We start from the raw sequence: 27,834 nt of genomic DNA, 5'->3' as shown, positions 1-27,834 counted from the left end.
GCCGGAGAGGAGAGAGGAGGCGCGGGAGAGACTGCCATGCCTAGCCTCGGTCTATGTGTTTACTTCCTTACACTGTCCTCGGTAGCTGCCTTATCTATTTTCACCTCTGGCAGGAGCCGCCCGCCGATGTGGGAGCCAGGGCCGCCGATGAGGGACACCACGCCGTTGCAGTCGACGGTGCTGTTGCGCTTGACGCTGCGCCGCAGGCTGGGGAAGATGCGCGACGAGCGGCTGCCCTGGCTGTAGCCGCTGTAGCCGCTGTAGCTGCTGCGGCGCTCGCGGGCCCGGATCGGGATGAAGAGCGAGTCCCGGCGGCCCTCGCTCTCCTCCACCGTGCTGTGCTCGTCGTCCGCGAACTCGTTCTCCGAGCCCGGGTCGCGGAACCGCCCCGGCCCCCTGAAGCTGAAGATGCTGCTTTTGCTGTTGTGCCGGGAGAGGAACGGGGAGCCCGGGATGCTGAGCAGTGACTGCAGGGAGACAGAGAAGGACACAGAGACAGGCATGAGACTCGAGGCGGACCCCACACAGGCTGCGCAAAGTCTGTGTGCCTCCCCACCCTGGCCCCGGCCTTGCATTTCTTGCATCAGAACACAAGTATTCCCAGAAAGCACTTCTGGAGGTTGGGTTCGTAGTACTACTCAGCGCCCATCAGCACTCACTTCTTGCCCCATAGCCTTGGGATGCATGGGTCTTGGACCAGCCGACCATACAAAAATTCCACTCACTGTTCACCCATGCACTGCAACGATGTTTTTACCTCGAGCTCTATGTAGCTAACCCACCAGGAAACACACCGGTGTGTCTATTTCTCGTGACCATGAGCTCACATGAAGTGTGCCTTTCATTTACTCAAGATAGACTCATGCCACACTTGGCAAAAAGGAGAGAAGGTTAAAGTGTTCTATCACTTGCTAATTCTCTCGATGAGTACATGCCCTGGAGGTAAGTCCTATGCCAACAGCGGTCTTAAAGTATTTTTTGTTCAGTTGAATATCATGTATGGTCCCTCCTATTCTATTTTAAAGTCAACATTTTTTTAATCAAAAGTTTATTTTTTTAAAAAAAGATTTTATTTAAGAGAGAGTGCACAGCAAGGCAGAAAGAGAGAGCATGAGGAGGGGTGGGAGGAAGGGTAGGGAGAGGGAGAAGCGGACTCCACACTGAGCAGGGAGCAGGGAGCCTGATGTGAGCTAGATCCTAGGACCCTGGGATCATGCCCTGAGCCGAAGGCTGATGCTTAATGGACTAAGCCACCCAGGCGCCCCCATCAAAAGTTTAAATATTTGTAAATTACATAATTCCCAGTACTGTTTATTTATTTATTTATTTATTTATTTATTTATTTATTTATTTATTTATTTATTTATGTTCCACGTGCAGTGTGGAGCCCAACTCTGGGCTTGAACTCACAACCCTGAGATCAAGACCCGAGCTGAGATCAAGAGTCAGACACTTAACCAACTGAGCCACCCAGGTGCTCCCTGCACTGACATTTTATTATTATTATTATTATTTAGATTTTATTTATTTGAGAGAGAGCAAGCAAGAGAGAGCATGAGCAGAGTGAGGGGCAGAGGCAGAAGCAGACTCCCCGCTGAACAGGGAACCCAATGAGGGTTTCAGTCTCACTTCCGGGACTCCAGGATCACGACCTGAGCAGAAGGCAGACACTCAATGGACTGAGCCACCCAGGCGCCCCTGCACTGGCGTGTTAAAATAAAACTTTTATTTATCACTTACAAATTTTTTCTTTTTCTTTGTTTTTCTCTTTCAACTCCTATTTCCAATTCCACATTCCCTAGAGAATTGTATGCTAATGTATATTTTTATGCTTTACTGTATTTTACTGATCACTTTTGATCAACAATTTTCTTCAACAAAAAGTTATAAATAAACTGTACTTAAAATTTAAAAAAATTTCCTGTGACCATGAGTCTCTAAGAATTTTTTTAAATTATCTTGGATTGATTTTTTATTATAATTCTTATTAATAAAATTGATCAAGATATACACATATAGTATGTTTATAAGCAATTACTAAGCTTAAAAAGAAAATTTTATTATTATTATTTATTTAAGATTATATTTATATAATTAATATATATTATATTATTTGAGATTTTATTTATTTATTTGACAGAGAGAGACAGCCAGAGAGAGAGAGGGAACACAAGCAGGGGGAGTGGGAGAGGAAGAAGCAGGCTCCCCAGCGGAGCAGGGAGCCCTATGCGGGGCTTGATCCCAGAACCTTGGGATCACGCCCTGAGCTGAAGTCTTAACGACTGAGCCACCCAGGTGCCCCTAAAAAGAAAATTTTATTAAAGCGTATCTCTTAATGAGTTTCTTTTCCTATTGGTGTTTTTGGTGATGAAATATTTGTACACAGTATTATTTATTACTAGACTCAAACACGGCTCAACATCAATTCTCCCTTCCCTATCTAATATTGGATTTTAAATGCTGAGAAACCTATTCACATAAATAGTATCTTGGAACAGAAGAATTTGGTTATAGCAATCTCACTCAATTTTTTTATTTCCTTTCAAATTATATACCAGAATCACATAGTAAGCTATCAGCAAAATTTATCCTAATGATCTATTGGTTGACAATCAAATCAGGTAGTCTTTCAACTTTATTGAAAGCAAAGAACTATAAACCACCCAACTTGCCAAATGATTTGTTACTTAGTTTTTAGAAGTATTCCATTTCTTGATTTCTGAGGATGCCAAAAAGGTTTCATTTTTATTTACTAATAAAAATATGAGTTACTTATAAAGAGGTAATTCTTTTACTTAAAGAGACCTTATTTAACCCAAAAGAAATGGTTGGAGTAATCAAGATATCATTCATTTCAATGCATCACTGACAACGTTAATTTTTTCCAACATTAATTTTTTAATAAAAATCATTTTATTTTATTACATGCTTTGAAGATATTTTCATCAAAACCTTAAAGCCACAGATTTAGCTCATTTAATTTACAAAAGTATCTACCATATGATATAGTTAGCAAAACCAGTCCTTATTGTCAAAGCAACTGGCCAAATCAGACTTATTTTTATTTGAAAAATTATGACCTTGTTTTTCCTTTTTAATAAATATACTAATATGTATCCAAGTGACATCTATCCCACTCCCGAATATAAAATACCCCAAAGGCCCTGGTTATAAGATAGGTAAATTCAGAAAGCCTTACAATGGATTTAAATTTCCTGGGTTAAAGAAAACTTGAAGACACTAATATTTTTAATTGTCCCTTTGTTTGGCATCTCCTAAATTTTTATACCTCACAGCAATGTGCTATGCTGAAGGCAATGCCTTCCTATTGTGCCTATGATTTTGTTCTAATGAGAAATGGTAAGGTGACAGACCCAGAGACAGCTACCTTAGAAAGAGTTTATTACTTATAGCTCTCAAGAGAAGGGGGCAGGCATGCCACGCCATGCTGCAGGGCCTCATGGGGAGGTAGTAGGGTCAGTTAGGAGGCAAAAGGAGCAAGGGAAAAGCATGGTTCAGAGCCCGTATGGTGGTTTCCTCAGAAGGAACGGCTGAGACAGAGTAGGAACATCTGACAAGTTTAGGGATTGGGTGGTTTGAGTAATTTCCGCAGACTCTGGGCTACAGGAGTGGTGCTAGCTGTCCAGTACCTGGCCTTCAGAGTGATTGAGGGCAGGGAAAACATTGGTTTGGTGTGTCTTGGTATGTGAGCGTTAGATAAAAAGTTGGGGCTGAAGGTTTGGATTGGTTGATTTGTATATGAAAGACACACTTCCAGACAAGTTGTTCACTGTCTAGGAATTAAGTTTGCACTGGGAGGGGCAGTCTCTCTCCAGCTAGCGGGACTCCTAAAATGTCAAAGCATCATAAAACACAGAAAATAAAAATGATGATTAATACAGTAAGATCCCTCGGGGCGCCTGGGTGGCTCAGGTCATGATCTCCAGGTCCTGGGATCGAGCCCCATGTCGGGATCCCAGTTCTGCAGGGAGTCTGCTTCTCCCTCTCCCCTGTTTGTGCTCTCTCTCTCTCAAATGAATAAATAAAATCTTAAAAAAAAATACAGTAAGATCCCAAGATTGCATGGCAGGGGGAGGGGGACAGGAAATATCTTTGAGCTTCTACCCACATGTTCGGTTCAGCCTAACACAGAACACTGGAGTTCTGTGTTAGATGTTAATAACAGTGTCTTGGGCATATGTATCTCCGTTGCAGGGCTCGCTAGAGAGAAATATGGCCAGGACAAGACAAGACTCAGGCACTCTTGGGCTCCTTTGCTAAATCCCACGATCACACTTAATAGCATCAATCAACGTCCTAAAAATGTCCTTCAAGATCCCCCCAGTTTTGACTCTGATTCACTTTTTCCATTTTATCTTTCACTCTTTCTCCTCACAGACCCAACGTGGAGCCACACTGCCTGCAGGTCTCTACGTTCTACGCTTCCAGCTGTGCAAGTCCTCGCCACTGTCCACGGTCCAGCCCTTCAGCTTCTTCCTCTATAGACCTCCTCCACCCTTCCAGAGCCCCGAGCCCCTGTTTTAGAGTACGTGCGCTCTACTTTTTAGTACATGTTCTTTACACACATGCTTTTAGCTCTCCTTTTTAACCAGCTACAAGCTCTTTAGGGGCACACTGCCTGATTCGTGTCGTATCTCCTGGAGTGTTCTGTATCGTAGGTACAGTGCTTAATTTAGTGAACATGTATTTAGATCATACTGCAAACTAGCCACCCACACCTGAACATTACGCCACACCTGCATTGGGTCACTGCCTCACTTCTCATAGAAGTTCACTTCCCCGGACTAAGTCTGTGGTTTTGCATTAAGCCAATGCTGGCTGTTGACACTACACGGTACATTAGGTCTCCACGTTAGGAAAGAGGTTTCCTTCATTAGACAAATGATCATTAAATCCCTATTGTGTACTAAGTGATGTAGATACAGTGGTAAAGAAGACCCACCACATGGTCCCTGCCCTCTTGCACCTTGCAGCCTAGTCAGAAATATATACTGTATGAGATCTATTCCTAGCTGATAGGAAAGTGGTAAGTAAGATAATGATCAATTCAGTGACCTACAAACACACAGAAATCAGGATCCTGAGACAATACACACTAAAAGAAAACTATCTATCTATTATTCTTTAATTCTCTGTTCCATTCTTGGCAAAAGAGTTGCCTGTAATAAATGTGGAAGGGGAAAAGAGAATTTGCCCCATCTCTCCTTGGACCCAGCCTTCAGTCCTGCTCTAGCCCATTCTCTAAGGAGATACATCCTGAGGTTAGATACCCCAGCCTCTCCCCAGTCTCAGCTTCCCTGGGCTGGAGGGTTTCAGTGATGACTCAGGACCCTTGGCTCTATTAACTCCTGGGATCCAGGCTGCTTTATAAAATGCGCGGGCCTTAGCTCCTGTTTTCAAAATCTTCCCTGTCCACCAGTTAGGAGCTTCTGATCCTTTTCAGGCAGGCACATCACTGCCAACTAAATATAGTACTTTAGGTCTAGATGCTTCCTTGGGAGGATGGCTCTGGGATGTTCTTGATTTGAGGAGGTGGCCCTCATATTTTTTCACAGAAAATCTGAGGATTTTAGGGTATCCACGTCAGCTGTCTGTTGGGACAAGGCTTAACAATGGCTGGGATGCTTAGGATGTGACAGATTGGTGATTTAAAGGTTCTATGTCCATGCCATATTTCACTTTTCCTTCCCAAAACAGCACTCGTTCTCAAAGTGTGGTCTAGGGACTCCTGGGGGGGTTCTGTGATCCTTTTAAGGGGGCTCAAGAGGTCAAAACTATTTCATAGTAATAATAAGATGATATCTGCCTTTATCATTTTCATTTTCTCACAAGTATAGAGTGGCCTCTGTGAGCCTGACAGTTTCACAGTATTTAGACTTTTCTGATGCACTGGTAGTCATTATAATGTATGTGATTTTTTAATACTGTGTGTCAGTACTCAGAAGATCTGTGTAACTCAGTGAACCAGTATTTCCCAAATGATCAATGCATGAGACTACAAATAATTCATGAGTTAAAGATCTATGATGCAAATATAGCTAAGGGTATTTATTTATTTATTTATTTTTTAAGATTTATTTATTTTAGAGAGAGAGGAAGCAAGCAAGAAAATGTGGGGGGGGGCAAAGGGAGAGGAACAGAGAAAGTCTTAAGCAGACTCCGTGCTGAACCAGTGGCAGGGCTCGATCCCATGACCCTGAAATCACAACCTGAGCTGAAACCAAGACTTGGATGCTCAATTGACTGTGCCACCCAGGTGCCCTGAGGTCTTCAATTTTTAAGGATATCAGTGGGTCCTAAGCCTAAAAAGCTTGAGAAATGCTACAATGGAAAAATTAAAATACTATGAAAAATTGATAATACTTTATATTCATGAACTGTCCTAAGCCCTAAAATGGTAGTAGTAATTCTATAGAGAAATGAGTAGGAAATGGGACGGGTAGATGTCTTAAGGTGCTCTCTGAAGATCTGGCAGTAAGGGAAATGGACATATACTTGAACTGGCCATGGGAAACGGAAGCCACGTTCACTGGTGAGCCAACAAGAGATGACTGTGAACGTGTGGAGGTGGGTAGGGAGGGGTGGCTATGCACCGTAGCACTCAGGAGTACAAACTCTGCGGTCTGAAGGACCTCGTTCAAATCCTGACTCTAACACCTACTAGCCATATGACCTTAGATGAGTTAGTGAATCTCTCTTGGCCTCGGTTTTCTCAGTCATTCTTCCAGATAAAACCAGAGAAACTGCAGAAGAGTCCTGGGACAAAGAATATGACTTCCATGTGGGGTTTCTCAGCAAGTCTTGGCAGACAGCCCTGGCCTCTAGGAATCTACAATTTTTTTCAGATGGAGAAATGAGAGGAAGTGAACATTTTCATGCAAAGCAGGACATTTCAGAAGCCCAGTTTTATTTTTTGAGCTAGGGAGCAATCAGAGCAACTCTGTGCTAAAGCCTATAGATTAATCAGAGACCATTCAATAACGGCACTAAGGTATTCATTAACTAGCTCAGGGACGGCTCTCAAGACAAGGGTTGGGTGACAACAAAGCTGAATCACACTTTTCCCCAAAAGAGGCTGAACTAGGAGAAAGGTGAGGTGAAGGTGAGACAGAGATGGTTCCAGGCCACGGAGAAGTCCCAGAAGGGGTGAAATCAGATTTCTAAAAGTCCCCCATTCATTTGTCCAACAAGTATCTGAACGCTAGCCATATGCAGGCCCTCCCTTTAGCGCTTTATCTAAGAGAGGGAAGAACATAAGTCCACACAGAGTTAAAAGCAACACATAAAGAGGTATGTGTAAGACATAACGGAAAGGTGAAATGGTAATGTCCCATGAAGTGTGGAACGGGGGAGGTCAGGGAAGGTTTTCCGAGAGAAGGTTGTGAAGAGTAAGTATGATGCGGACATTGAGAGAGAGAAAAATAGGGCATCTCAGAAAGGGGGTTTCTGGAGCAAAACTGAGGGTAGAAAACAAACATTGCACATGAGAAGCATCTAGCAGCTCATTCTGGTGTAAGCGCAGGGTGCCTGACGGCACAGTGACCGGGGACTGGGAAGGCCAGGAGCAGGGGGTGCTAGGACTGCCAGCTACAGGGCTGGTTAGTTAGTAAATAGAGTGAACATGATTAGGATAACTCCCTCTCCCATTCTTTGTGATTACTATTCTACACTGTCGATATATTCTTTAAACCCCCTACTCGATCTCTCATTCCCTTCAGTAGGACTTAGAATTTCCTGTATTACTGCACACTAGACACTGTCCGGTGTCATCTTCCTCAATTTCCTACTTCCCACCTACAAACTTACCTACACCCACCCTCCCCTATTATCCTGACATGTGGGGATGAGGTGGCCCTTTCCTGTTAAAGACTCCATCTATTTTCACGTCTTCCAAGCCTGTACTCCATTTTCTTTTCTGTTCGGCTCCCTTTTCTACCTCTATTTCCCCTTAGTCTGGGCTCCCCACCCCAGATTATAAAAATAATTTCACTCATATTGTTTAAAGAAGTCTGTATGAGAAGCCTACACTCACTGTCTTCACTTCCCATTCCACTTCCATATGGTATCCATCCTTATCCTGGACTGAAATGTGTCTTTAAAGTTCTCGATAACTTATGTTGCTAAATCCCGTACATATTTCCAATTCTGAGTTCATGAAGCATTTCTGTTAAATTTCAATCCATTGATCATTCCCTCCTTTCTCCAACCTTTGTGCTCTCTGGGCTTCACTGACCTGGTTTTCTTAGCACCTCTGATGACTATTCGTTTGTTTTCCTTCCTGAGCTCCATCTCCGATGCCCACGGACATCAGTGGCCGTGCTCCCAGGCCACCACTCCTTTCTTTCCCTGACACAGCCTCTTTGAGTATCTCATCAAGTCTCACAGTTCCAGTCACTGTCTCTCACCTCAGCACCTCTTCCAGAAGCCATCACTTGCCTATCTGTGTGTCTAAAAGACATCTCTACTTGTAATTCAAGCTGGGGGTGTCCATACCAAAGTTACTTTTCTTCCCAATCTGGAATGTCCTTTCTTCTGTCCTCCTGCTCCCTCACCAACACGCACATACATTACTTGCCTAATTCCCACTTACCGTTGCTGAGCCTCCGGGTCGTGGTCCATCTGCGCCCTCTAAAACACTCCGGCCTACTGCAATTACGGAACAATATGGAACCATCAATACTACTACAGAGACAAGTTTCAGTGGCCGTTCCACTACAGGGATGGTGTTTGAACCCCTGTGAATCTCTAGGACCCGTCAGGATCCCTGACACATGATGGGCACTCCATGACTGCTTGGGGGCGAATAAGGAGAGCTCTGTTTTACTAAGAAGCGCTCTGGCAATGGTATAGAAAACATGAAGGAGAGGGAGAAAGATCAGAGGAAACAAACCTGCAGTGGCTAACTGCAGTAGAATGAAACAATACAAAGGTCTGAACAAAGACGGGATTAACAGGATAGAAAGAAGGGGATGACAGGAGAGATTCTGCTGTGATAAAACAGACAGTTCTAGCAGAGACTGAACTGGGAGGTGAGAGATACAAGGGAGAGGCACAATGCAGCATCTCTGGGAGACAAGAAAACACTGGGTACACTGCCATAAAACTGGTAACTATAATCTATTCTATACCTTACAGACTTTCCAGCATTTCCTTAAAATGGGGAATTAAATGGCCAGAGAATTGGATTTTGGTGGTGTTCTTTGAAATCCAAAATTAGGTGCTATGTGGTAATATTTATAGTAACAGAATGCTCAGTAATTATCCATAGGTCCTCCTCTCTCTCTTTCTCTTAGTTTCCCCATTTATCAAACTTGGCTACAACTGGAGGCTTTTAATCTACGGTAGGCTAATTGATCAGCATGACACTATATATCTAGAATAATTAATTACTAGGATTTGCCACATTCAAATAAGGTGACCTAAAGAGTTTCAGGACTTTTCTTCTAACCTAAAATTATATGCAGTTCTTAAACGGAAGATGTTTGAAAGCTAAATTCTGATGTTCTGAGGTTTAAGGAGAAAGGTGCTTCCCGAAGTTTTAGAATGGAAGGCCTACTGGTGTGACATGGACCTTCTGGCTGAAGTCAGTCTGCCAAAGGTGATCACTCAGTCCTAGGGCTGGCCTGGAGTGGGGGTGGGGTGGGGCAGGTTGGAGGTATGGAGTGTGTGGAGGTGTGGGGGGTGGGCAGCCTTGGAGCAGAGGACCATCCTAACACGCCCACATTGCCTGCCTCTGGGAACAATATGGAGCGTGGAGAGGTAGGCCAGAGGATGCAGGGAAAGGGCTGGAAGATGAAGAGCCAACGGTGAATATGAGAATCAAGTGAGATTAGAAAAAGCAGAATTTCTTAGGCTTATTTGACCCAGTGCAAAGAGTTTACCTGATTCATGATGGAAAATTTCCTCCCTATTCTGTTGTCTGGCAGCCGGAAGCCCTTCCTCCTCATACCATCTTCTGACTCTGACTTAAACACCTTCTCAGGATCCCCTTTTTCCTCTCCTTCGGACAGTTCCTTCTGCTTCCTCTTCTTTCTCCTGTTACGTCTCTCTTTGGCACTCTTGGAACTGAGTTTAGATACTTCAGAGGAGCTGCGAGGAGAGCCTGCCCCTTCTTCGCCCTCTTCCTCGATGGCATCTTCTGAGACAGTGCCCGCGGAGGTGGCCATGGCAGCAGCCTAGGGGAGGAGCCACAGTGACAGGAAAGTCAGAAGCCGTTAACCGGAGCCGCCCCAAAACACGCAAGCAGTGCAGGTCACTTCCGTTCCCACAGACAGGGGAAGCTGGGGGAAGGAGGAAGGCGAACCAGCCCATAGAGGACACTGTGGCCAGGACCTGACTGTCTCCATTTTCTGGCTGATCTGTGTTGTGGCACGTGGCCCTACGGTAATCAGAGCAGAACCCAGTGGCGAGAACTCTAGGATTTATTCTCTTGAGTTTCTCAGACAAGAACTTAGCTGCCTTCTTGGTACCAGAGATTTCTTCTGGGCAACTCTGAAAATGAATGCTAAGAAACTATATTATATATTTGGGGCCCAACAGTATAAAAACACTTGTCTATTTGGATAAGGAGCAGAAAGCAAAGTGTTAGGGTGGTGGGAATACTAGTCTGTTTTTCGCATTTTACTTTACTATTTTACCCGCATCTTCTTTTCAATTACAACCAATGTTTTCATGACCCCAGAGACTGTCCGAAGGAGATCCTAACGATTTTCTCAACGAGAAGGCTGTACAGGAGACATTATATATCCTGTTCCAGCCACTTGTCTTCCTCCCAGCCACCGGAGAAGCTGAACACTGCCCAGTTGAGAAATTCAACTAGCAATCACATTAACGAACAGCTAGGCCATAAAGACAAATGGAATAACTGGACCAACCATTTGCACTTGTTACTTGGGCTATTTTAATCAGATTAATGACTTCTATTTGACAATGTGCCTAAAGAAGATCAACGGGAATGACAATCGGACGGAGCCTTAGTCATGGTGATCTGGCAGGAAGTTACTGTAGCAAAGAATTGATCACCGACCTGTGCCTCTTCCTGTTGCTTCTTAAGTTGCTCCAACATTGCTTTGAATTCAGCCTCTTTTTGCTCTGCCTCCTCCAGGGTTGCCTGATTCTGCTCTTCATAAGCCATGGCCACCACAGCCAAGATCAAGTTCACGAGATAGAAAGAACCCACAAAGATGACCAAGACGAAGAAGATCATGTACGTTTTCCCAGCTGCTCGTAAGGTCTGTAAAGACAGAAACCATTTTCTGAGTCACGTGCATCAAATGAACCAGGCTGAAAATAACTCGCGGGGTAATGCTCCCCTGCAGGGGCACCACTGCATTTTGAGAACAGTCCTTTATCGCATGGTGTGCCTTCATCCTGCAGAGCACTTAGCATCCCAACGGCCAAATGGCTTTCTCTCTCCTCAACTCAGAGTAAATGTCACTGGTGCCTCCCATTCATTGTGACAGAAAAAATTCTCTTGCATTTCTAAATACTCCCGGTATACTCCTTTCATGGAAAACCACTTGATTTTTTTTTTTTAAGGAAAAAATGCTCTGAGCTAAGAATTATATTGGACTTTGTTAGTTGGTTGTAAAACAAGTATAAAGAAAAGAATATAAGACTTCAGCTCATTTATCTATGGGTCCTCAAAGAGCATTAACAGACAAATTCCATCTTAGGGATCAAGTCATAGAAAGTCCCCATCTTGAGTGACATCCTTCCTTATCTTTCTGCAATAGGGTGGGTTTTTAAAGAGGGATATGGCATAAAGAACAGTAGAAAAAAAAGAAGAAGCAGGTCCTAGGACTATTCCCTTCACTAGCAGTGGGCAAACAGACATCAAAGAGCACTTGGGTTTTAGGTTATGTATATGTGACCCGCTATTATTTAGTTTTCATTGTTATTCTTTTCAATCACAAATATTTAATGGAATTTAGCATCAACCACAAATATTTCATGAGAAAGATTTGAACCTAAGAGAACTCTAGGCTGTCCAACGGAAAGTAAGAATTCCTTATGGGATCTGAAAATTAGAAGCTTCTCTTCAAGAGGTCCTGCATGCCTGAGGGAGACATGTTTCTCATTCTCAAACTGGCATCACCAAATGACAGAGTCAAATAGAAAACAGTGAATTATCATGGAATTTCTAAGCTGGAAGACCCTTAGCAATCACCTAGACTTACTTCTCCATCACCACCAGCCACGTTAAAAGAGTTGTCTCCAATTACCAAGATAGCCCAACAGAATGGCAGACCTTTTTTTTTTTTTTTAAATCTGTCACAACCTGCCTGAACAAGTTCAGATGTGTTACAAATCTCACAAATGTTGATATGTTTAGAATCCAAGATCCTTGTGGCTAGAAAGCTCATCTTTATAATGTCTAGCACAGTGCCTTGTACAGGATGTTTAATTGATAGTCCCTAAAAAGATGCCCTATGCCAAAAATCCAAGAAGAGAAATACTGCAGATGGTCTGGCGAACCAGCAGGAAGTAAACAGAGATAGCAGATTCCCAGGCCAGGCAAAAGGCTGTCAAGCCTGTGAGCCTCTACACATGTGACTGGCTACTACAGAGACAGGGACAAGAGCTGGGAGAATTCACTTCATTTTGTAAACCAGCTGACTCAGAAATAACACCCGAAGACCCTATATAACATCTTCACTGAAGGTCTTCTCCGCAGAGTGTCTCCAAACCCACAAACCCTCACGCAGATTCTGTCCCCAAAGAAAAAAAAGGCAATATTCAAAAAAAAGAGGTGTTACTACTTACCAACTGATACAAGTTTTCCCAGTAGTCCTGGGTCATAAGGCGAAATAATGCCAAGAAGGCCCAGCTGAAAGTGTCAAAGCTTGTGTAACCATAGTTGGGGTTCCTTCCTGCTTTCATACACTGGTATCCCTCTGGGCATTGCCTGAGAAAAGAAAGGGAAGTTCAGGGCTTTTCAACATAATTCTACCCAATCATTAACTCTAGGTCATTTCCAGGACTATGGAGATAATAAGTAACCATCTAGAAAGGCAGGCCAACAAATGGGTATTTAAAAAAAGGGAGAGAAGAAGAAGAAGGAGAAAGAACAAAGAAGTCAGGTCAACTTTTTTTTTTTTTTTTGAAGATTTTATTTATTTGTCAGACAGAGAGAGAGCATAAGCAAGGGGAGTGGCAGACAAAGTGAGAAGCAGTCTCCCCGCCGAGCAAGGAGCCCAATGAGGGACTCAGTCCTATGACCCTGGGGTCATGACCTAAGCCAAACGCAGACATTCAACTGACTGAGCCATCCAGGCGTCCCTAGTCAGGTCAACTTTTTAAAAAAAAAATGATGTTCTGGGAACAGCCTAGGATCAGAATCATCGGGCATGCCTCTTAAAAACGCTGATCCCTATATCCTACCCAGACCTAGGAATAAAAGCTCTGGACGTGGGAGCCAAGAATCTGCATTTTAAAGAGGCATGCCAGGTGATTCTTGTGCATGCCAGAATTTGAGAATCACTGTCCTAGATACACATCAATGTGCAATTCAACCAAATTCATCTTAGCTACTAGCCCAAATGACAAATGGCCTGCTATAAGTTCCTCTTAATCATCTCTGTTCTTTAATACCCAACCTTAATGACAACCTAAGTCATACTGGGGATTTCAGTGACCTTGGTGTTACCAGTTCTGCTTTTAGGCTCACCTGATATTTATTTCAATGTAATTTCTAGTATCTACTTCAATACAGAAATTAAACGGACTTCTAGTTGTCGTGGTCATCTTAAAACACTAATTGCTAGAGGACCAAATATACTCTGCATAATGATTTGACACCCTCACATATATATAATTTTCTGTTTACAAAGCACTTCCATGTATGTTACGTAATTGGATCATTACAATAACCCTTTGAGGAACTGAGAACTTGACTTATTAAATCCATTTTACAGATGACGAAATTGAGGCTCACCTAAGTTGAAAGGCTTGCCAAAAGTCTCAGAGCTAAAAGTAGCAGAATCAAGGTTCACATTATGTTGCTATAAACTTGTGTTCATGCAGCATTATTGACGATAACTAAAATATGGAAGCAACTCGGGCGTTTGTTGACTGATGAATGGATAAACAAAATGTGGTATATACAGACAATGGAATATCACTCAGCCTTAAAAAAGGAGGAAATTCTGACATATGCTATCACGTGGGTAAACCTTGAGGACATCATGCTAAGTGAAAGAAGCTGGTCACAAAAAGACAATTACCCTGTGACCTCACTTACATGACGTACTTACAGTCATCAAAATCACAGAGACAGAAAGTGCAATGGTGGTCGATAGGGGCCTGGGAGCGGAAGGGGAAATGGGAAGTTAGTGTTTAATGGGTACAGTCTCAGTTCGTGAAGATGGAAAGTACTGGGGACAGATGGTGGTGACGGTTGTACAACCCTGTGAATGTACTTGATGCCACTGAACTAGACACTTAAAAATGGTTACAAGAGTAAATCTTATGTTCTATGTATTTTACCACGATTTTTTAAAAATGGAAAAAAAAAAGGGGGACACCTGGGTCCCTCAGTTGGTTAAAAGGCTGCCTTCAGCTCAGATCATAACCCCCAGGTCCAGGGATCCAGCCCCACTTCAGGTCCGTGCTCAGCGGGGAGTCTGCTTCTCCCCCCTCCCCCTTACCCTCCCCGNNNCCTCCCCCTTACCCTCCCCGTACCCCCCCCCACCGCTTGTGGGTGCGCTTACTCTCTCAAATAAATAAATAAATAAAATCTTCTTAAGAAACAGAAAGAATAGTATCTTGCTACTCCGTCCCCTCCCCACGCCGTCAGGCCTCGTATGTTTCGGGTCGTCCTTGGTACTAATCTATCGTTAAGACAGCGTCCCTACTCTGCATTTTATTCATCAGGCTATAACAGAATGAGGGGAGTCTACAAGAGACAGGCAAGGTACCTGGTGCCATAGATTCTATCCTTAGCCTTTTACATTTTTAATTTGGCCCTGAGACTATAGGCACGTTCACCTACGAACGTGAAATGCCCAAGTTGGATGGACAAATATGAAACAGGAAGAAAGTCTGAGTCAACCAATATGTCAGACCCAGTTACTACATGAGTACAGAGAAAAGTGAAAATATTGTCCATTTTCGTCTGACACATTATTTTAAGGGAGAAGAATAAAATTAGGTGAGCTACTTACCCAGCATCAGAACTGTTCCCACAGAGTAAAGGTTCCAGCATGCCAGGAACTATGTAAAAATTTGCTAGAAAAGTTTGAAGAGCAGGAAGTGAATAAGGCAGATTTAAGTCAATGAGAGAATAAGGTTACACTGTTCCTAGCTAGCCTGGCAGGAACAGTCATTGATTTTAGCTCATATAAATCTTTTCTGACAGAGTAAAACCTGGTAAGAATTCTTTCCCATTAATTATTTTCTTATATATACTTAAAAATGAAAAGTGCTACCATATAGCCCTAATCCAATGTCCTTTTCACAGACACTTGACCTCCACTCGTATTTCAAATCTATACGCCAGTTTCTGGTACTTGAGTCTAAGGGGTCTGAAAGCGAGTTTTCTGAGCTCTTTACTCGTTTTCTACACAACTTCAGCCTTCTGTCCTTAAAAGCTCTCTTAACCAAAGATAAGCTAAACCCTCACTGATCACATTACACTGTCCTGTATTCATTGGAGGCACGTTTCCCTTTCCTTTATGTGTCCCTGAAATGGCCTTTGCAACATTTTCTTACGGCTTCTTAACTGCCTTTAGTTCCTCAGGGACGATGAACAGTGATACTGCTAACTTTTCCCCATTATTCCGTGGAAGGACTAGCACACCAAACGTTCCTTAGTGCAGACCCAAGTGCTGTGGTTCCTGAAATGAAATTATTAAAACTCCTTCAGTGTAAGGGGCTCAAATGGCTACTAAGATCCCCGGTCTCCCCACACCAGACTGACAAGAGAGCTTACGAGGCATATTCTGAACCATCTGAGCTAACCCAACCAAGGCAAAAGGTATTTTTATCGAACTCCTAAGCCTGATTTTCAAAGCAAAAGTTTAGGGGTGCCTGTGAAAAAGCTGTAAAGTTTCATTTTGGGTTTTAAAGGGGAGAAAAAACCCAGAGAGCACTTCTGAATACAACCCTGCCCCGACAGGGAGTAACTTCCTCAGGCCACTGCAGGAGCACTGGCTTCCTTTCTCACCCCAACTACTTTTTATAGCCCAGTGATGGCTTCAGACCATGTAAATTGGAGACAGACTTGTCTTTCGCCCCTTGCAGAGAACAGGCCACCTACTTTTATTGTTGATATATTCTTCCCAATCAAAGCCTTTGGTGCCATTTTCCAGATAGCTCTCGTTGAAGTTTATGGGCCACACGACGCACTTGTTTCGCAGGTTGCCCATGAACAGCTGCAGTCCAATCAAGGCAAACACACTCAGGCAGAACACTGTCAGAATCATCACATCTGACAGCTTCTTCACGGACTGGATTAGGGCACCCACAATGGTCTTCAGGCCTGAGGAGATAGAAGCCTCGGAATCAGAGTCACATCAGAACCCTCCCCACCTCCCCCAGCCTCCCTCTTAGCTACTGGCTTCTACTCCTCCCCACAGCACCACCCTTGAACCATGGCGACTTTCTCTCTTATGCCATGGGAATAACTATAGGCCAGGAATACTATCAATTTTTCCAGAAGTATTAATTCTTAAGTCAACAATTTTTAAGAAGAAACAGAAAGTTCCTTCTCCAACATGCGGCTCTTTTCCTCTGGGAAGTACTCTCCTGAGTCTGACTGCTGCTTAGCTCCTCATATGCGCCAGGCTCTTACTTGCCTCAGAGTGATCATACATGCTCTTCCCTCTGCCTGGAATGCTTCCTTCCATTCCCCTGTCCTACCCGCCTAACTCCTCTTCATTCTTCAGGCTCAGCTTAAATAGGAATTCCCTCAGAAAGCTTCCCTGACTTCCAATTCGTCTCCCTCCCCCATTATTTTTAATAATTTAATAGCACCTTATACTTTCCTCTATAGCATTTATCCTGCTTATAATTAATTATTTACGTCTGTCTCATTCACAGCTGTACTAGACTGCCTAGCCCATGGCAGGTACTCAGTAAATATTCACTGAATAAACAAACGGGAAGATCAGGAATTGAGGAAGTTTCCAGGTTGGACAGAGAACTACTGCAAAGTTTAAAAAAGCCAAGTTGTGAGAAAGTACGATAAATATTTTCCAATATACCAATGTATTGAAAAGGTTAATTATTATCAACCCAGTATTTACAGTTTGTCTTGCCATTTACAAATACACCTCTGGACCACATACATGCCCTATTCTCTATAACTGACCTTTTTTTCTGTCCTAGATTGAAAACAAAATAAAAAAACAACTAACCCACTTGAATTTGAGGTTTATTTTATTTTATTAAAAGATTTTATTTATTTATTTATTTGACAGAGATAGAGACAGCCAGCGAGAGAGGGAGCACAAGCAGGGGGAGTGGGAGAGGAAGAAGCAGGCTAATAGTGGAGGAGCCCGATGTGGGGCTCGATCCCATAACGCCGGGATCACGCCCTGAGCCGAAGGCAGACGCTTAACCACTGTGCCACCCAGGCGCCCCGAATTTGAGGTTTAAATAGAAGCCACTGGTTCAAATTTGAACCTGCGGGTAGCTTTCTTAACTGCAATGGAGGTATCAGTGATAAGAGACACAGGAAAATATGGTGGTGGGTTCACGATGTTTGGGTCAAAACAAATGCTGTGTGAGGCTCTCCTGGGCCTACCCAGATGTCAAGCCATCCGTAGGAAGTGGCCAAAAAAGAACTGAGCACTCACTCCAGGGAAGCCAGTGTGCCAGGATAGATGCGAGGCAGACAGGACACAGACACACAGGCCTCAAGAGTGAGCTTACCCCTGATCCACTGCTGAAGGAAGGAATATTAGACTAAAATTCAAGAGAAATCCTAATCTTGGCTTTGAAGTGTGAAGCTAGGTGTATAATTACTACTCTTAACTAAGACCACTTACTAATATGACCTGAATCTTAGTTTTTTTCATCTTTAAAATGGGAATAATTATAGTTGAGTATCATAGGGCTCTTGCAAGGATTAAGCATAATTCATATAAGCACTTAACACAGTACCTGGAACACAGTAAATGACTCAAATGGTAACCATTTTTGCCAGAACCTATTTATTCATCTATAAGAAGGTACTTACAATACCCCTCACCAGGTTGTTGTGAGGCTTAAATAAGATAATGAACATAAAATACCAAGTATAGTACCTGGCACTTAATACTTGCAAGCTATCACCGTTCCAGACGTTGCCCTCCTCAAAGAAATATGACTGGGATAGCAACGCTGCATGGCTAACCTCGTATCATGGTGATCTAATTGGGAGTATGGACATGACTCGTTCTTTGCTGTATTTTGCAAGTAACTACCTAGAATTTTCAAAGTTGAATTCAATAGAATTTTCTATCTGAGTCCAATAATAGTAATGCATGCTGTGCCTAGCACAGGACCTAGCACAAAGCATGCACTTAACATATTTTTATTGAAAGAGCAAATGAATGAGACATTTTCTTTCCTCTCACACAGATACTCTGAAAGGGATCTGAGAGGAATAAAGAAAAAAGAGCTATGAATTAAGACTGTAGAGATACAAAAGTATGCAAAGGCCTGTGTTTTCTTATAGAATGGACCTTCCATAGAGACTGTGGCCACCAAAGGGATTAAACGATTGTCTACATTCAAGGCATAGGACTCAAGACATTTCTAACCTGATTCTCTTCTCCTCATTAGACTGTGCAGGGGCACCTGGGTGGCTCAGTTGGCTAAGTGTCTGCCTTTGGCTGAGGTCATAATCTTAGGGTCCTGGGATCGAGCCCTGCGGCAGGCTCCCCTGCTCAGCAGGGGGTCTGCTTCTCCCTTTCCCTGTGTCCCTCCCCCCAATAGTACTCTCTCTCTCTCTCAAAATAAAATCTTAAAAAAAAAAAAAAAAAAACCCGTTCAAAAAGAGCACCAGACAGGAAATCAGAAAGCAGCAATTCTGGTCCTGGCTCAGTCACTAGCTATGATCCACGTATATCAGAACAAATTCAAGGTCCCACCTCATTTTCTTATACACAGAATGTGGATAAACACAGGAGTATGTGGCAGTGGGCAGTAGAGGAAAAGCTGAAGAATCTTCTTTAGAAGTCTTTCAAAATAGGGCAGAGATATTTATTTCTTCAAGATTAAGTAGCTGCAATTTCAATCTTATTCGGAAGGCCCTGAAAACCGTATCATAGTCACACAGATAAGATGATACTGGTGGTATAAAATAGAAAGCAACCATCAAGAAGTAAATGTTGTTCCAGTATTATGGGCCTTATTTTCATAAGTTGCTGAGGAATAGGAAAGTTCTTTCATAGTAAAGTATTTGGCTTGGTTGAAGTGGGTCTATACCAGGTCAATAATTCAATTCTAGGTTCCTAAGTTATACAGTTCTGTTTTCAAAGTCAAAGCATGATTTAAAAAAAAAGGTGAATAGGTCACTGAAGAATGGCTGTAGTTTCTCTTCCTGGATTTCTTTAAGAAGAGCTTATATTTCCCCTGAATGGTTCAGACAATCACTGATCTGAACACTGGATGATTGTTCAAGGCCATTTCTATTTCCATTTTAAATGAATTGAGAAAGGAGCTGTAAACTGTCATTTGTATTACTAACAAGAGTATAATACTACAAAATAATCAAACCAAAGCATCTGTGATATCAATCAAATAAAAAAAAAACATACACTTTTATCATAGTTTAATCTGATTTTCCTGGGCTGGGAACTCTCTGGACAGTTCCAAGCCCATATAACGGAAATTCCAGGCCATGAGGCTCAAATTATCCCCTGTTTTATAAAGCTGGCCCCCCAGGAGCCTTATTTGTAGGAAGTGACTGTCTGTGAGTAGATTATAGATGTCAGGGTGGACATCTGACCTAAATCCTGGTCCTTTCCTCTGGGAACTTAGAATGGGACTAAAGACAGTCCAGTAGTCTTTTCAAGTGGAAGGAATGATGACGTGTAAATTTGGGAACTAAGTGGTAGCCATATTCTGTCATTATATTAGGATGTCTGAGAAGTAAAGGCAGTTAGTAAGCTAAGAGATTGAAAAAGGAAATAGACACATGGAGAGAAAAAACATGAAGAAAAAAATACTTCCTGGTATCTGGAGCTTTCTGGCTCTGCATTCTGGTTTCACTGGCTTCCAGAAGCCCAAAAGCATTCCAGCCCTTCATGTCTTCTTCCACTTGCAACCAAAGATGTTCAACTAACACACCAACCATACATGGAACTCATCATTTTCCTGGGGATAGACCTAAATGCTCTCAGTCAGCTGGTTTAAAATCTTTTCTCCATAAACCAGAAATCATTGCTGAAGAAATCTGTAAACATGAGTCAAGAAGACTAAAAAAAAAAAAAAAAAAAAAAAACTCAAGGGTTTTCTTCTGAAGCCTGAGGTTTAGAGAAACTCCTTGGTGAGCATTCTTCCAGCTTTCATGAAGTTTAAAGTAAAAACTTAAGTTGGAAATGGTATTCAGCTGCTTTTACTTCACAGGGGCTCAGAGAAACAAATCTTAATTAAGTAAGAATAACTGCTAAATAACACTAACTATGGCTATCTAAAAAGTTTACTCTCCAAGATTTTCATCCAGGTCCCACAGGAAGAAAGGTGGTGTGGCGTAATGTTAGCGTGCCGAGGTAGACACCCAATTACACAGCAGTGTTAAATGTAAATGGTCACTGGGTCATCTGGCCTCCGCTAAGACTCTTCTTCCTTCCGTTAGGGTTGATGATTGGGAATGACCATACTTGCAGACATCAACGGCAAGTTATGGAGATGAGGCTCTCAATGCATTTCTTTTTCCCCCCAGTTTTATTGAGAAATAATTGTCATACATCACTGTAGACATTTCATATCACAATGGTTTTTTTTATATATATCGTGAAATGATTACCACCAAGAGTTTTAGCTAACATCCACCTTTTCATATAGATAAAATAAAAAGAAAAGGGGGAAAAAAGGAAAAAAGGAAAAAATTTTTGCTTGTGATGAGAACTCTTAGAACTCTGTTAACAACTTTCCTATGTGCCATACAGCGACGTCAGCTATAGGTATGATGTCGTACATTACATCCCTAGCACTTTCTTTCTTATACCTGGGAGTCAGTACCTTTTGACCACCTTCCTCCAATTCCTCCTCCCCCCACACTCTGCCTTGGGTATCCACAAGTCTGATCTCTTTTTCTATGAGTTTGTTTGTTTTTAGATTCCGTACATCAGTGAGATTATACGGTATTTATTTGTCTTTCTCTGTCCAACTTATTTTACTGAGCATAATGCCTTCAAGGTCCAACCATGTTGTCAAAAATGGTAGGATTTCCTCGTTTTTTTATACCCAAATAATATTCCATTGTGTATATATCTCACAACTTTATCTATTCAACCATAAATGGACACTTAGATTGTTTCCATGTCTTGGCTACTGTAAATAATGCTGTTATGAACATGGGGTGCAGATATCTTTTTTGAGTTAGTGTTTTCGTTTCCTTTGGATATGTTCCCAGAAGTGGAATTGCTGGATCATATGGTAATTCTATTTTTAATTTTTGAGGATCCTTCATACTGTTTCCCATAGTGGCTGCACCAATTTACTAATCCCAACAGTGTGCAAGGGTTCCCCTTTCTCCACATCCATGCCAGCGTTTGCTATCTCGTCTCTTCGATGATGGCCGTTCTAACTGGTGTGAGGTGATATCTCACTATGGTTTTAATTTGCATTTCCCTAATCACTAGTGATATTGAGCATCTTTTCATGTACCTGATGGTCTTTCATATAATGCCTTTCTTGAGCTCAAGCTCTATAGTCTTGCCAGCAGCAACTGACACTCACTAGAAAACGCAGCCAGGCAAAAGTGCTTCCTGTTATCGCCAACAGAGGTCAATAATGTAAGAAGCTGCTGGAAGAATTCCTGACCTGATGCGTGCGAGAATGGAAAATGGCACTGTTCTGGCTGTGAGGAGAAGTTGCCTCACTTCTTCTACTGGCTCACAACACCACACACCAGAACAAGCAAGATACTGACTGAAAACTGATTATCCCAAACACAGCAGAATGCTCCTTCAAACAACTCCTACACAACAGAGTGTGCAACAGAAGCCACGTGGGGGCAAACTGGACAGCGAGAACTCTTGGAAAAGGCGAACATTAACTAGCATTCGGATGAGCCTGAGCAGAAGCCGTTAATACATTTACTACAGATCAAGAAAAGACAGGCAGACCCAACGTACAGCAATGTCAGCTACCAGAGCGGAATTTTGAGAAGCACGTGAAGCCTCTACGTCCAAAGGCGCCTCTGAACCTCCTGTCACCTTTCATGACGTCCAGCAATCCCTCGGACAAATGAACAAAGCCTGCTGACGTGCCAAGTTCAGAGGAATCAGCCATGCATACTGGGATCAAAATCTTCCACAGCGTGATGCCAGATTATAAAGTAAATTTATATTTTCTAGCTTGTGGCTCAGGTTGAGAAACTTGTCTGGTTTGAAACAACATGAGCTAATTCTACAAAAGTAACGTTGGAATGGGTCTCAAGAGCGGTAACAAGCAGTTCTCAGCCCAGGGGAGAAAAGTTCCCCAATTCCCAAAGTCTGGCTTGGTCCAGAAAAGCTCTAGATTTAAGTTGTGCCACGTCAATTTTCCTGCTGCAGGTTCAAGCCTCACAATGACGTTCGTGAGGGTTCTTTGGATGAAGAATAATTGGGGAGAGATCTGGAGATAGTAGATTTATTTACTCAAGACCAGATTTGTACCACAAAGTCTGAGCAAAATTTTAACTAGCTCCCAAAGGTGGGTCAGTGGGATCCTGTGAGACTCCAGTGTTTTCCCACATTTGACCACTGTGTTCAACTTCAGTTACCTTTTCTGAGAAGCAGTGGGAAAAGGAGAAATACAAAAGCAATTGGATTAATAACTAGAATATTATAAAGGAAACAAGGAGTCTAAATATAGTCTGAAAACACTTTCTATCCCCGTTCACTGTGCAGCAGAAATTGCCATATTCATAATGCATACGTCTAAAGAAAATGCTTTCTTTGTGAATACCGAGGTGGGAAGGAGAAGGGCCCGCCGTTTTTCCTGCTTCTTATCTGATACCACAGGTACGGAGAGAAAGTAACAGAAATGAAAGCACAGAAATAAAAAATCAAACAGAAAAATAATCAAAAACTTATAACTTTAAAGAAAGCAAAATGATATTAAACTAGTGTTGGCAAATACAGAAGCAGTGCTTTTTGGGAGTCACTGAAATGATGATAGAAATGAGTAGCAACTGGCAAGTAAGGCTGTCCCAACTGGTTTTATTTACACCACTAAATGCTACTCAATAGGAAAAACCTCAGATTCCTGCTTTGAGATTTCCACCCTATCCTTGGGCGTGTCAGTCCTGTGGCACATGGTTAAAACATGTAGAAGATGAAACTTCTGGCAAAGTCACTCAGAAGCTCATTTTTATGCCCAGGCCCCAAGTGAATATAAAGCCAAAACAAAGTTTCTGTCTGTTTGTTTGTTTGCTTGCTTAAAGATTTTATTTATTTATTTGAGAGAGAGAGAGAGAGAGATGAGGGGAGGGAGCAAAGGGAGAGGGACAAGCAGACTCTATGCTGAGCACAGAGCCTGATGCAGGGCTCGACTCCCACCACCCAGAGACCATGACCTGAGCTGAAGTCAAGAGTCGGACGATCAACCGACTGAGCCACCCAAGCACCCTGAAAACAAAGTTTTGTGTTTTTTTTTAAAGATTTTATTTATTTATTTGAGAGAGAGAGAGAGAGAGAGATGAGGGGAGGGAGCAAAGGGAGAGGGACAAGCAGACTCTATGCTGAGCACAGAGCCTGATGCAGGGCTCGACTCCCACCACCCAGAGACCATGACCTGAGCTGAAGTCAAGAGTCGGACGATCAACCGACTGAGCCACCCAAGCACCCTGAAAACAAAGTTTTGTGTTTTTTTTTAAAGATTTTATTTATTTATTTGAGAGAAAGAGCATGAGCAGGGGAGGGTCAGAGGGAGAGGAAGAAGCTGATGTGGGGCTCGATCCCAGGACCCCGGGATCATGACCTGAGCCGAAGGCAGACGGTTAACCAACTGAGCCACCCAGGCGCCCCCTGAAAACAAAGTTTTAAGACATGAATTTCTACACAGAATACTTCAATGTCAAGTTGAATCCAGCAAATTCTGGACTAAAGAAACGTAGAAAAGGTCTTTTCCTGTAACTGCCGTTTGCATACACTGTTCTTCAAGCCAAGGTCTCTGAAGCAAAAGGGAAACCATGTGTGATACATATCTAGGTCTTCAGTCAGCAAATAAAAAGGGTCAGAATGTGGGTTTGGTCTTTTCTAAGTCACTAGAAGGCTCTAAATCAAAGCACCCCTTATCCAAAAGGCTGCAGTTAACCGACACACTGCATTATCCCATCTTCTGGGAGTCCTGACCTCGCTGACACATTTGGACTATCTACCAAAGTGCTAAGAGGGATGGCAGCGTCAGCCCGGGTGAGTGGGTGAGTTCTCTAGGAACGGAACACTCTCACGAAGGGAGCTGAAGGCTTCGTGGGATCTTGCAGACCCACGTCAGTTCTGTGGTTGTTCTTGCTTCTGTTTCTGGCAGCTTCCGCAAAAGCCTACAATCAAACTGGGAACAGGAAAAGGCAAAGAGAGCACCAGTCCCGCTGAATTGATTCATGAGAAAGCTTGGTATGCACAACAATGGCTTTCACTAAGAGGGCAGTAAGGCCTGGCTCGACGGCAGAGTCAGAATGACTGAGATTTCCAATCGAGATGGCACCAGGTCTAGTGACTCATACAATGGTGCTCCCATCTTGAAAGGAGAGCTGGTTAACAGGCAGGTAGGAACAGGGCAATAGTTCTCTATAAATAGTACGGGGAGTGAAAGGACTTGGCATAAAAAGTCACATTTTAATTCAAGTATCAATTATACCATTCACTGATAGAGATCTATTACTGGCTTTATTATCCCTTAAAGTTATTTTTGCATCCCAGTTAACTTCGCAAAGCCAGCTCAAGTGGGGGTGGTTCTAGAAACAGGAATCAGGAATCTATTTCAAATTGTGAACTTGAGGTCTAAGCCTTGATACAAACCCTTTCTTTGGGTTTAGGTTTCTTCTTTATAATAATAATTGCTATACTAAAATCATTTATGTGGTACTACCATGTGTTTACAAATATATTTTATAGAGAGATAAGATAGATCAATGGGTTAATAGTAAGGATAAGTAATATGACGCCAGTCAAGAGTTACCTTGCAGAAATGCTGTGGTCAGAAGCTATCCATACAGCAGACAGAAGCTAAGAGCTAGACCAGAGATAGCATCTGCTGCCCTAGTTAGTGAACAGAATGCAGCTTTCCAATTTAATTCTGGAAGAGAAGTTTTCAGATCACAAGAACATAAAGAGACAGATGCCTTGCAGAGTACGTTGGGGGAAGTGAGCAGAAAACATGGGATCATATTTAAAAAAGGCCAGAGAAGAAAGAGAGCAGAGGGAAAATGGAAGTAAAGATTTGGTGCTCCAGATGCCAGAAGAAATAAGACAAGGCTGCCTAGGGGTTAAATCACCATCAATGAGCTGCCCGAGGTTGCCTGGAGAATGAGCTTCACTTTTTTGTCAAACGGATTTAAAATGGCTAGGAACTGAACCTTGATAAGTCAGGGTTGTCGTTTTTTGCCAAGAATATATTCCAACGGATGCCTAGCTCTAGTTGAGAGGGAGAAAGCTCTCATTGGTAACTGTAAAAGAATTCATTTTTAGTAGGGCCCAAATTTACCGGCCCACTTCATGCCCAGATTTGTAAATGGAGAAACTGGGGTTTACCTTCCTTGAGGTTCTCAGAAAGCTACATTCCAAGTCAGCCTTCTCCAGGGCTCTGCATTTGTCTTCCCTCTCTCTGTGTCTGATATTTAGATGAAGTTGAAAAGGGGAAGAGAGGAATGTTTCTGAGTCCGCCGCCCGAAGAGCCACGTGACACCAGGAACAGGATGCCTCTGTTCTTCATGTCCCTGTTTCTACAAAACTGCAGTGGGAAGCCTGGTCCCTTGGGAGTCTTCCCTGAAAGCCCCTGCACGGAACCAGAGTCCAGTCGGCAACCACACACTCTTGATTTCTGCCACGTGCCTGCCCGTGGGCCTCAGGCTCACAAGGCTAACTCAAATATCTTTCCTTCCAGATTTCAAGACTGGCCTTTAGAAAAATTAGTTAAGCACTATCTGGTAGTTAGGATTTAAATTAAATTGAGGATCTTAACATGGGGTTCATAGGTGGGTTTCAGCGGGGTCTGGGAACTTCCCCCCGATTCTCAAAAGGATCCAAAACCTTTTGTGAAGAACCACCGGGCTAGCTCAACCAGGACCAAAAAGAAAAAGGCAAAATTTATGAAACGACTGTCAATTAACTACTTCCCAACCACCCACTGATTGGTTCCCTTTTCTTCTCAAGTTTCTGTCCTTGTTGTTTGCCCGTACATTCAGACGCGTGTATGCTATCTTACCTTTCACTTTTTTTAACAGCATCTGCACAAGCTTTCATTGGGATTTGTGTTTGAGAATGGCCTCTGAATACATACACAGTAGATGTCTACTGTTTCTTACTCCAGTGAAACAGACAGCAATAGGATGTGACTGTGATTACTAAAGTTCAGTTCACTAACTCCAAGGCTCTTCAATCTGGCTCTAAAACTGGACTAGTTAACAGGGTAGGTGTCTTCTGTGGTTAAATAATTCCATTAACACAGTAACAATAAAAGTATAGTTCATTGAATAACATCCCATCAGCAAACCATGCGACAGGAAGCCTAGAAATCACAAGCAATGGGATGACGGTGAATGTTAAATTTACTGTAATTCCATGAGGCCAGGAAGCAAATGACTTATGTTCAAAGAGACAGCTAGCTCTGTGACAATTTTTTTCAGATATTGGAAGATCCAAGTGATTTTTAAGCACGTGCTTTTTCAAAGCATGGATGGAATGGGGGCTGCATGCCTGGCAAAGCGCTGCCACTGAAACTGCCTTAGGACCAAAGGGCCATTCCAGAGAACGTCTCCCAGGAAAAACATGCGTAATGCAAGGCCATATCAAGTGTGCTGACACCGGTTTAGAATGTGGTGGACAAAATGAATGGAAGGGAAAGAGGAGATGAGGCAGTCAGTTTTGTGTGTAAATTTTCTCACCTGGAATTACAGAGATAGTTTTCAAAGCTCGGAGAACCCTGAATGTTCTCAGCGCTGAGACATTGCCCAGGTCCACAAACTCTGTCACATATCTGTAGTAAGGGAGGTCACACACAAACACAAATGACAAACACAGACACGAACACAAACACCGAAGGAAAAAAAACAAAACCACAACAAAACAAAAAGTACAATACGTCACGTCAGGGCCCTAACCCAACACCTAACACCAACCCCGGGCCGTCTTACCTGGGATTACCGAAATAGTTTTCAAAGCCCTCAGTACCCTGAAAGTGCGTAGAGCTGAAACATTGCCTAGGTTTACAAACTCTGTTATATACCTGCAGAATCAAACCAAAGTTAACTTGTAATGGTACCACTGGGCGAGGGTTTGACAATGGGGGGAAGAAAGGGTCTTATATACAAGCTATGATTTCATTCTTTTTGTTGTTGATAAAGAAAATTTCAAAATATAAACACTTAAAGAACACATTTCTTTTTTCAATTGGACAAAGAGAATTCAAAAGAATATTTGAAAGAACTGATACAACCAGGAGGTTCTGAGGGCTCAC

At 42.7% G+C, this 27,834-nt stretch overlaps 1 protein-coding gene and 1 long non-coding RNA gene across 2 annotated transcripts in view; one reads left to right on the top strand and one right to left on the bottom strand.

The window, feature by feature from the left end:
- The window catches only part of SCN8A (sodium voltage-gated channel alpha subunit 8), a 195,503-nt gene that overhangs the window by 71,487 nt on the left and 96,182 nt on the right, over nt 1-27,834 (bottom strand). The window contains 7 exon segments of the mRNA XM_034645208.1: nt 105-467; nt 9,903-10,196; nt 11,048-11,254; nt 12,787-12,928; nt 15,186-15,249; nt 16,280-16,501; nt 27,263-27,354. Coding sequence (XP_034501099.1) covers nt 105-467; nt 9,903-10,196; nt 11,048-11,254; nt 12,787-12,928; nt 15,186-15,249; nt 16,280-16,501; nt 27,263-27,354 — 1,384 coding nt within the window.
- Nucleotides 464-11,251, top strand: LOC105238633. Its single transcript, XR_857411.3, has 3 exons — nt 464-942; nt 4,399-4,546; nt 11,126-11,251. It is a non-coding gene; the product is annotated as an uncharacterized LOC105238633 (long non-coding RNA).

Source organism: Ailuropoda melanoleuca, chromosome 16 (genome assembly GCF_002007445.2).
Source record: "Ailuropoda melanoleuca isolate Jingjing chromosome 16, ASM200744v2, whole genome shotgun sequence".
NCBI lineage: Eukaryota > Metazoa > Chordata > Mammalia > Carnivora > Ursidae > Ailuropoda > Ailuropoda melanoleuca.
The sequence above is the reverse complement of the archived record's forward strand: the minus strand, read 5'-3'. Positions and strand labels throughout refer to the sequence as shown.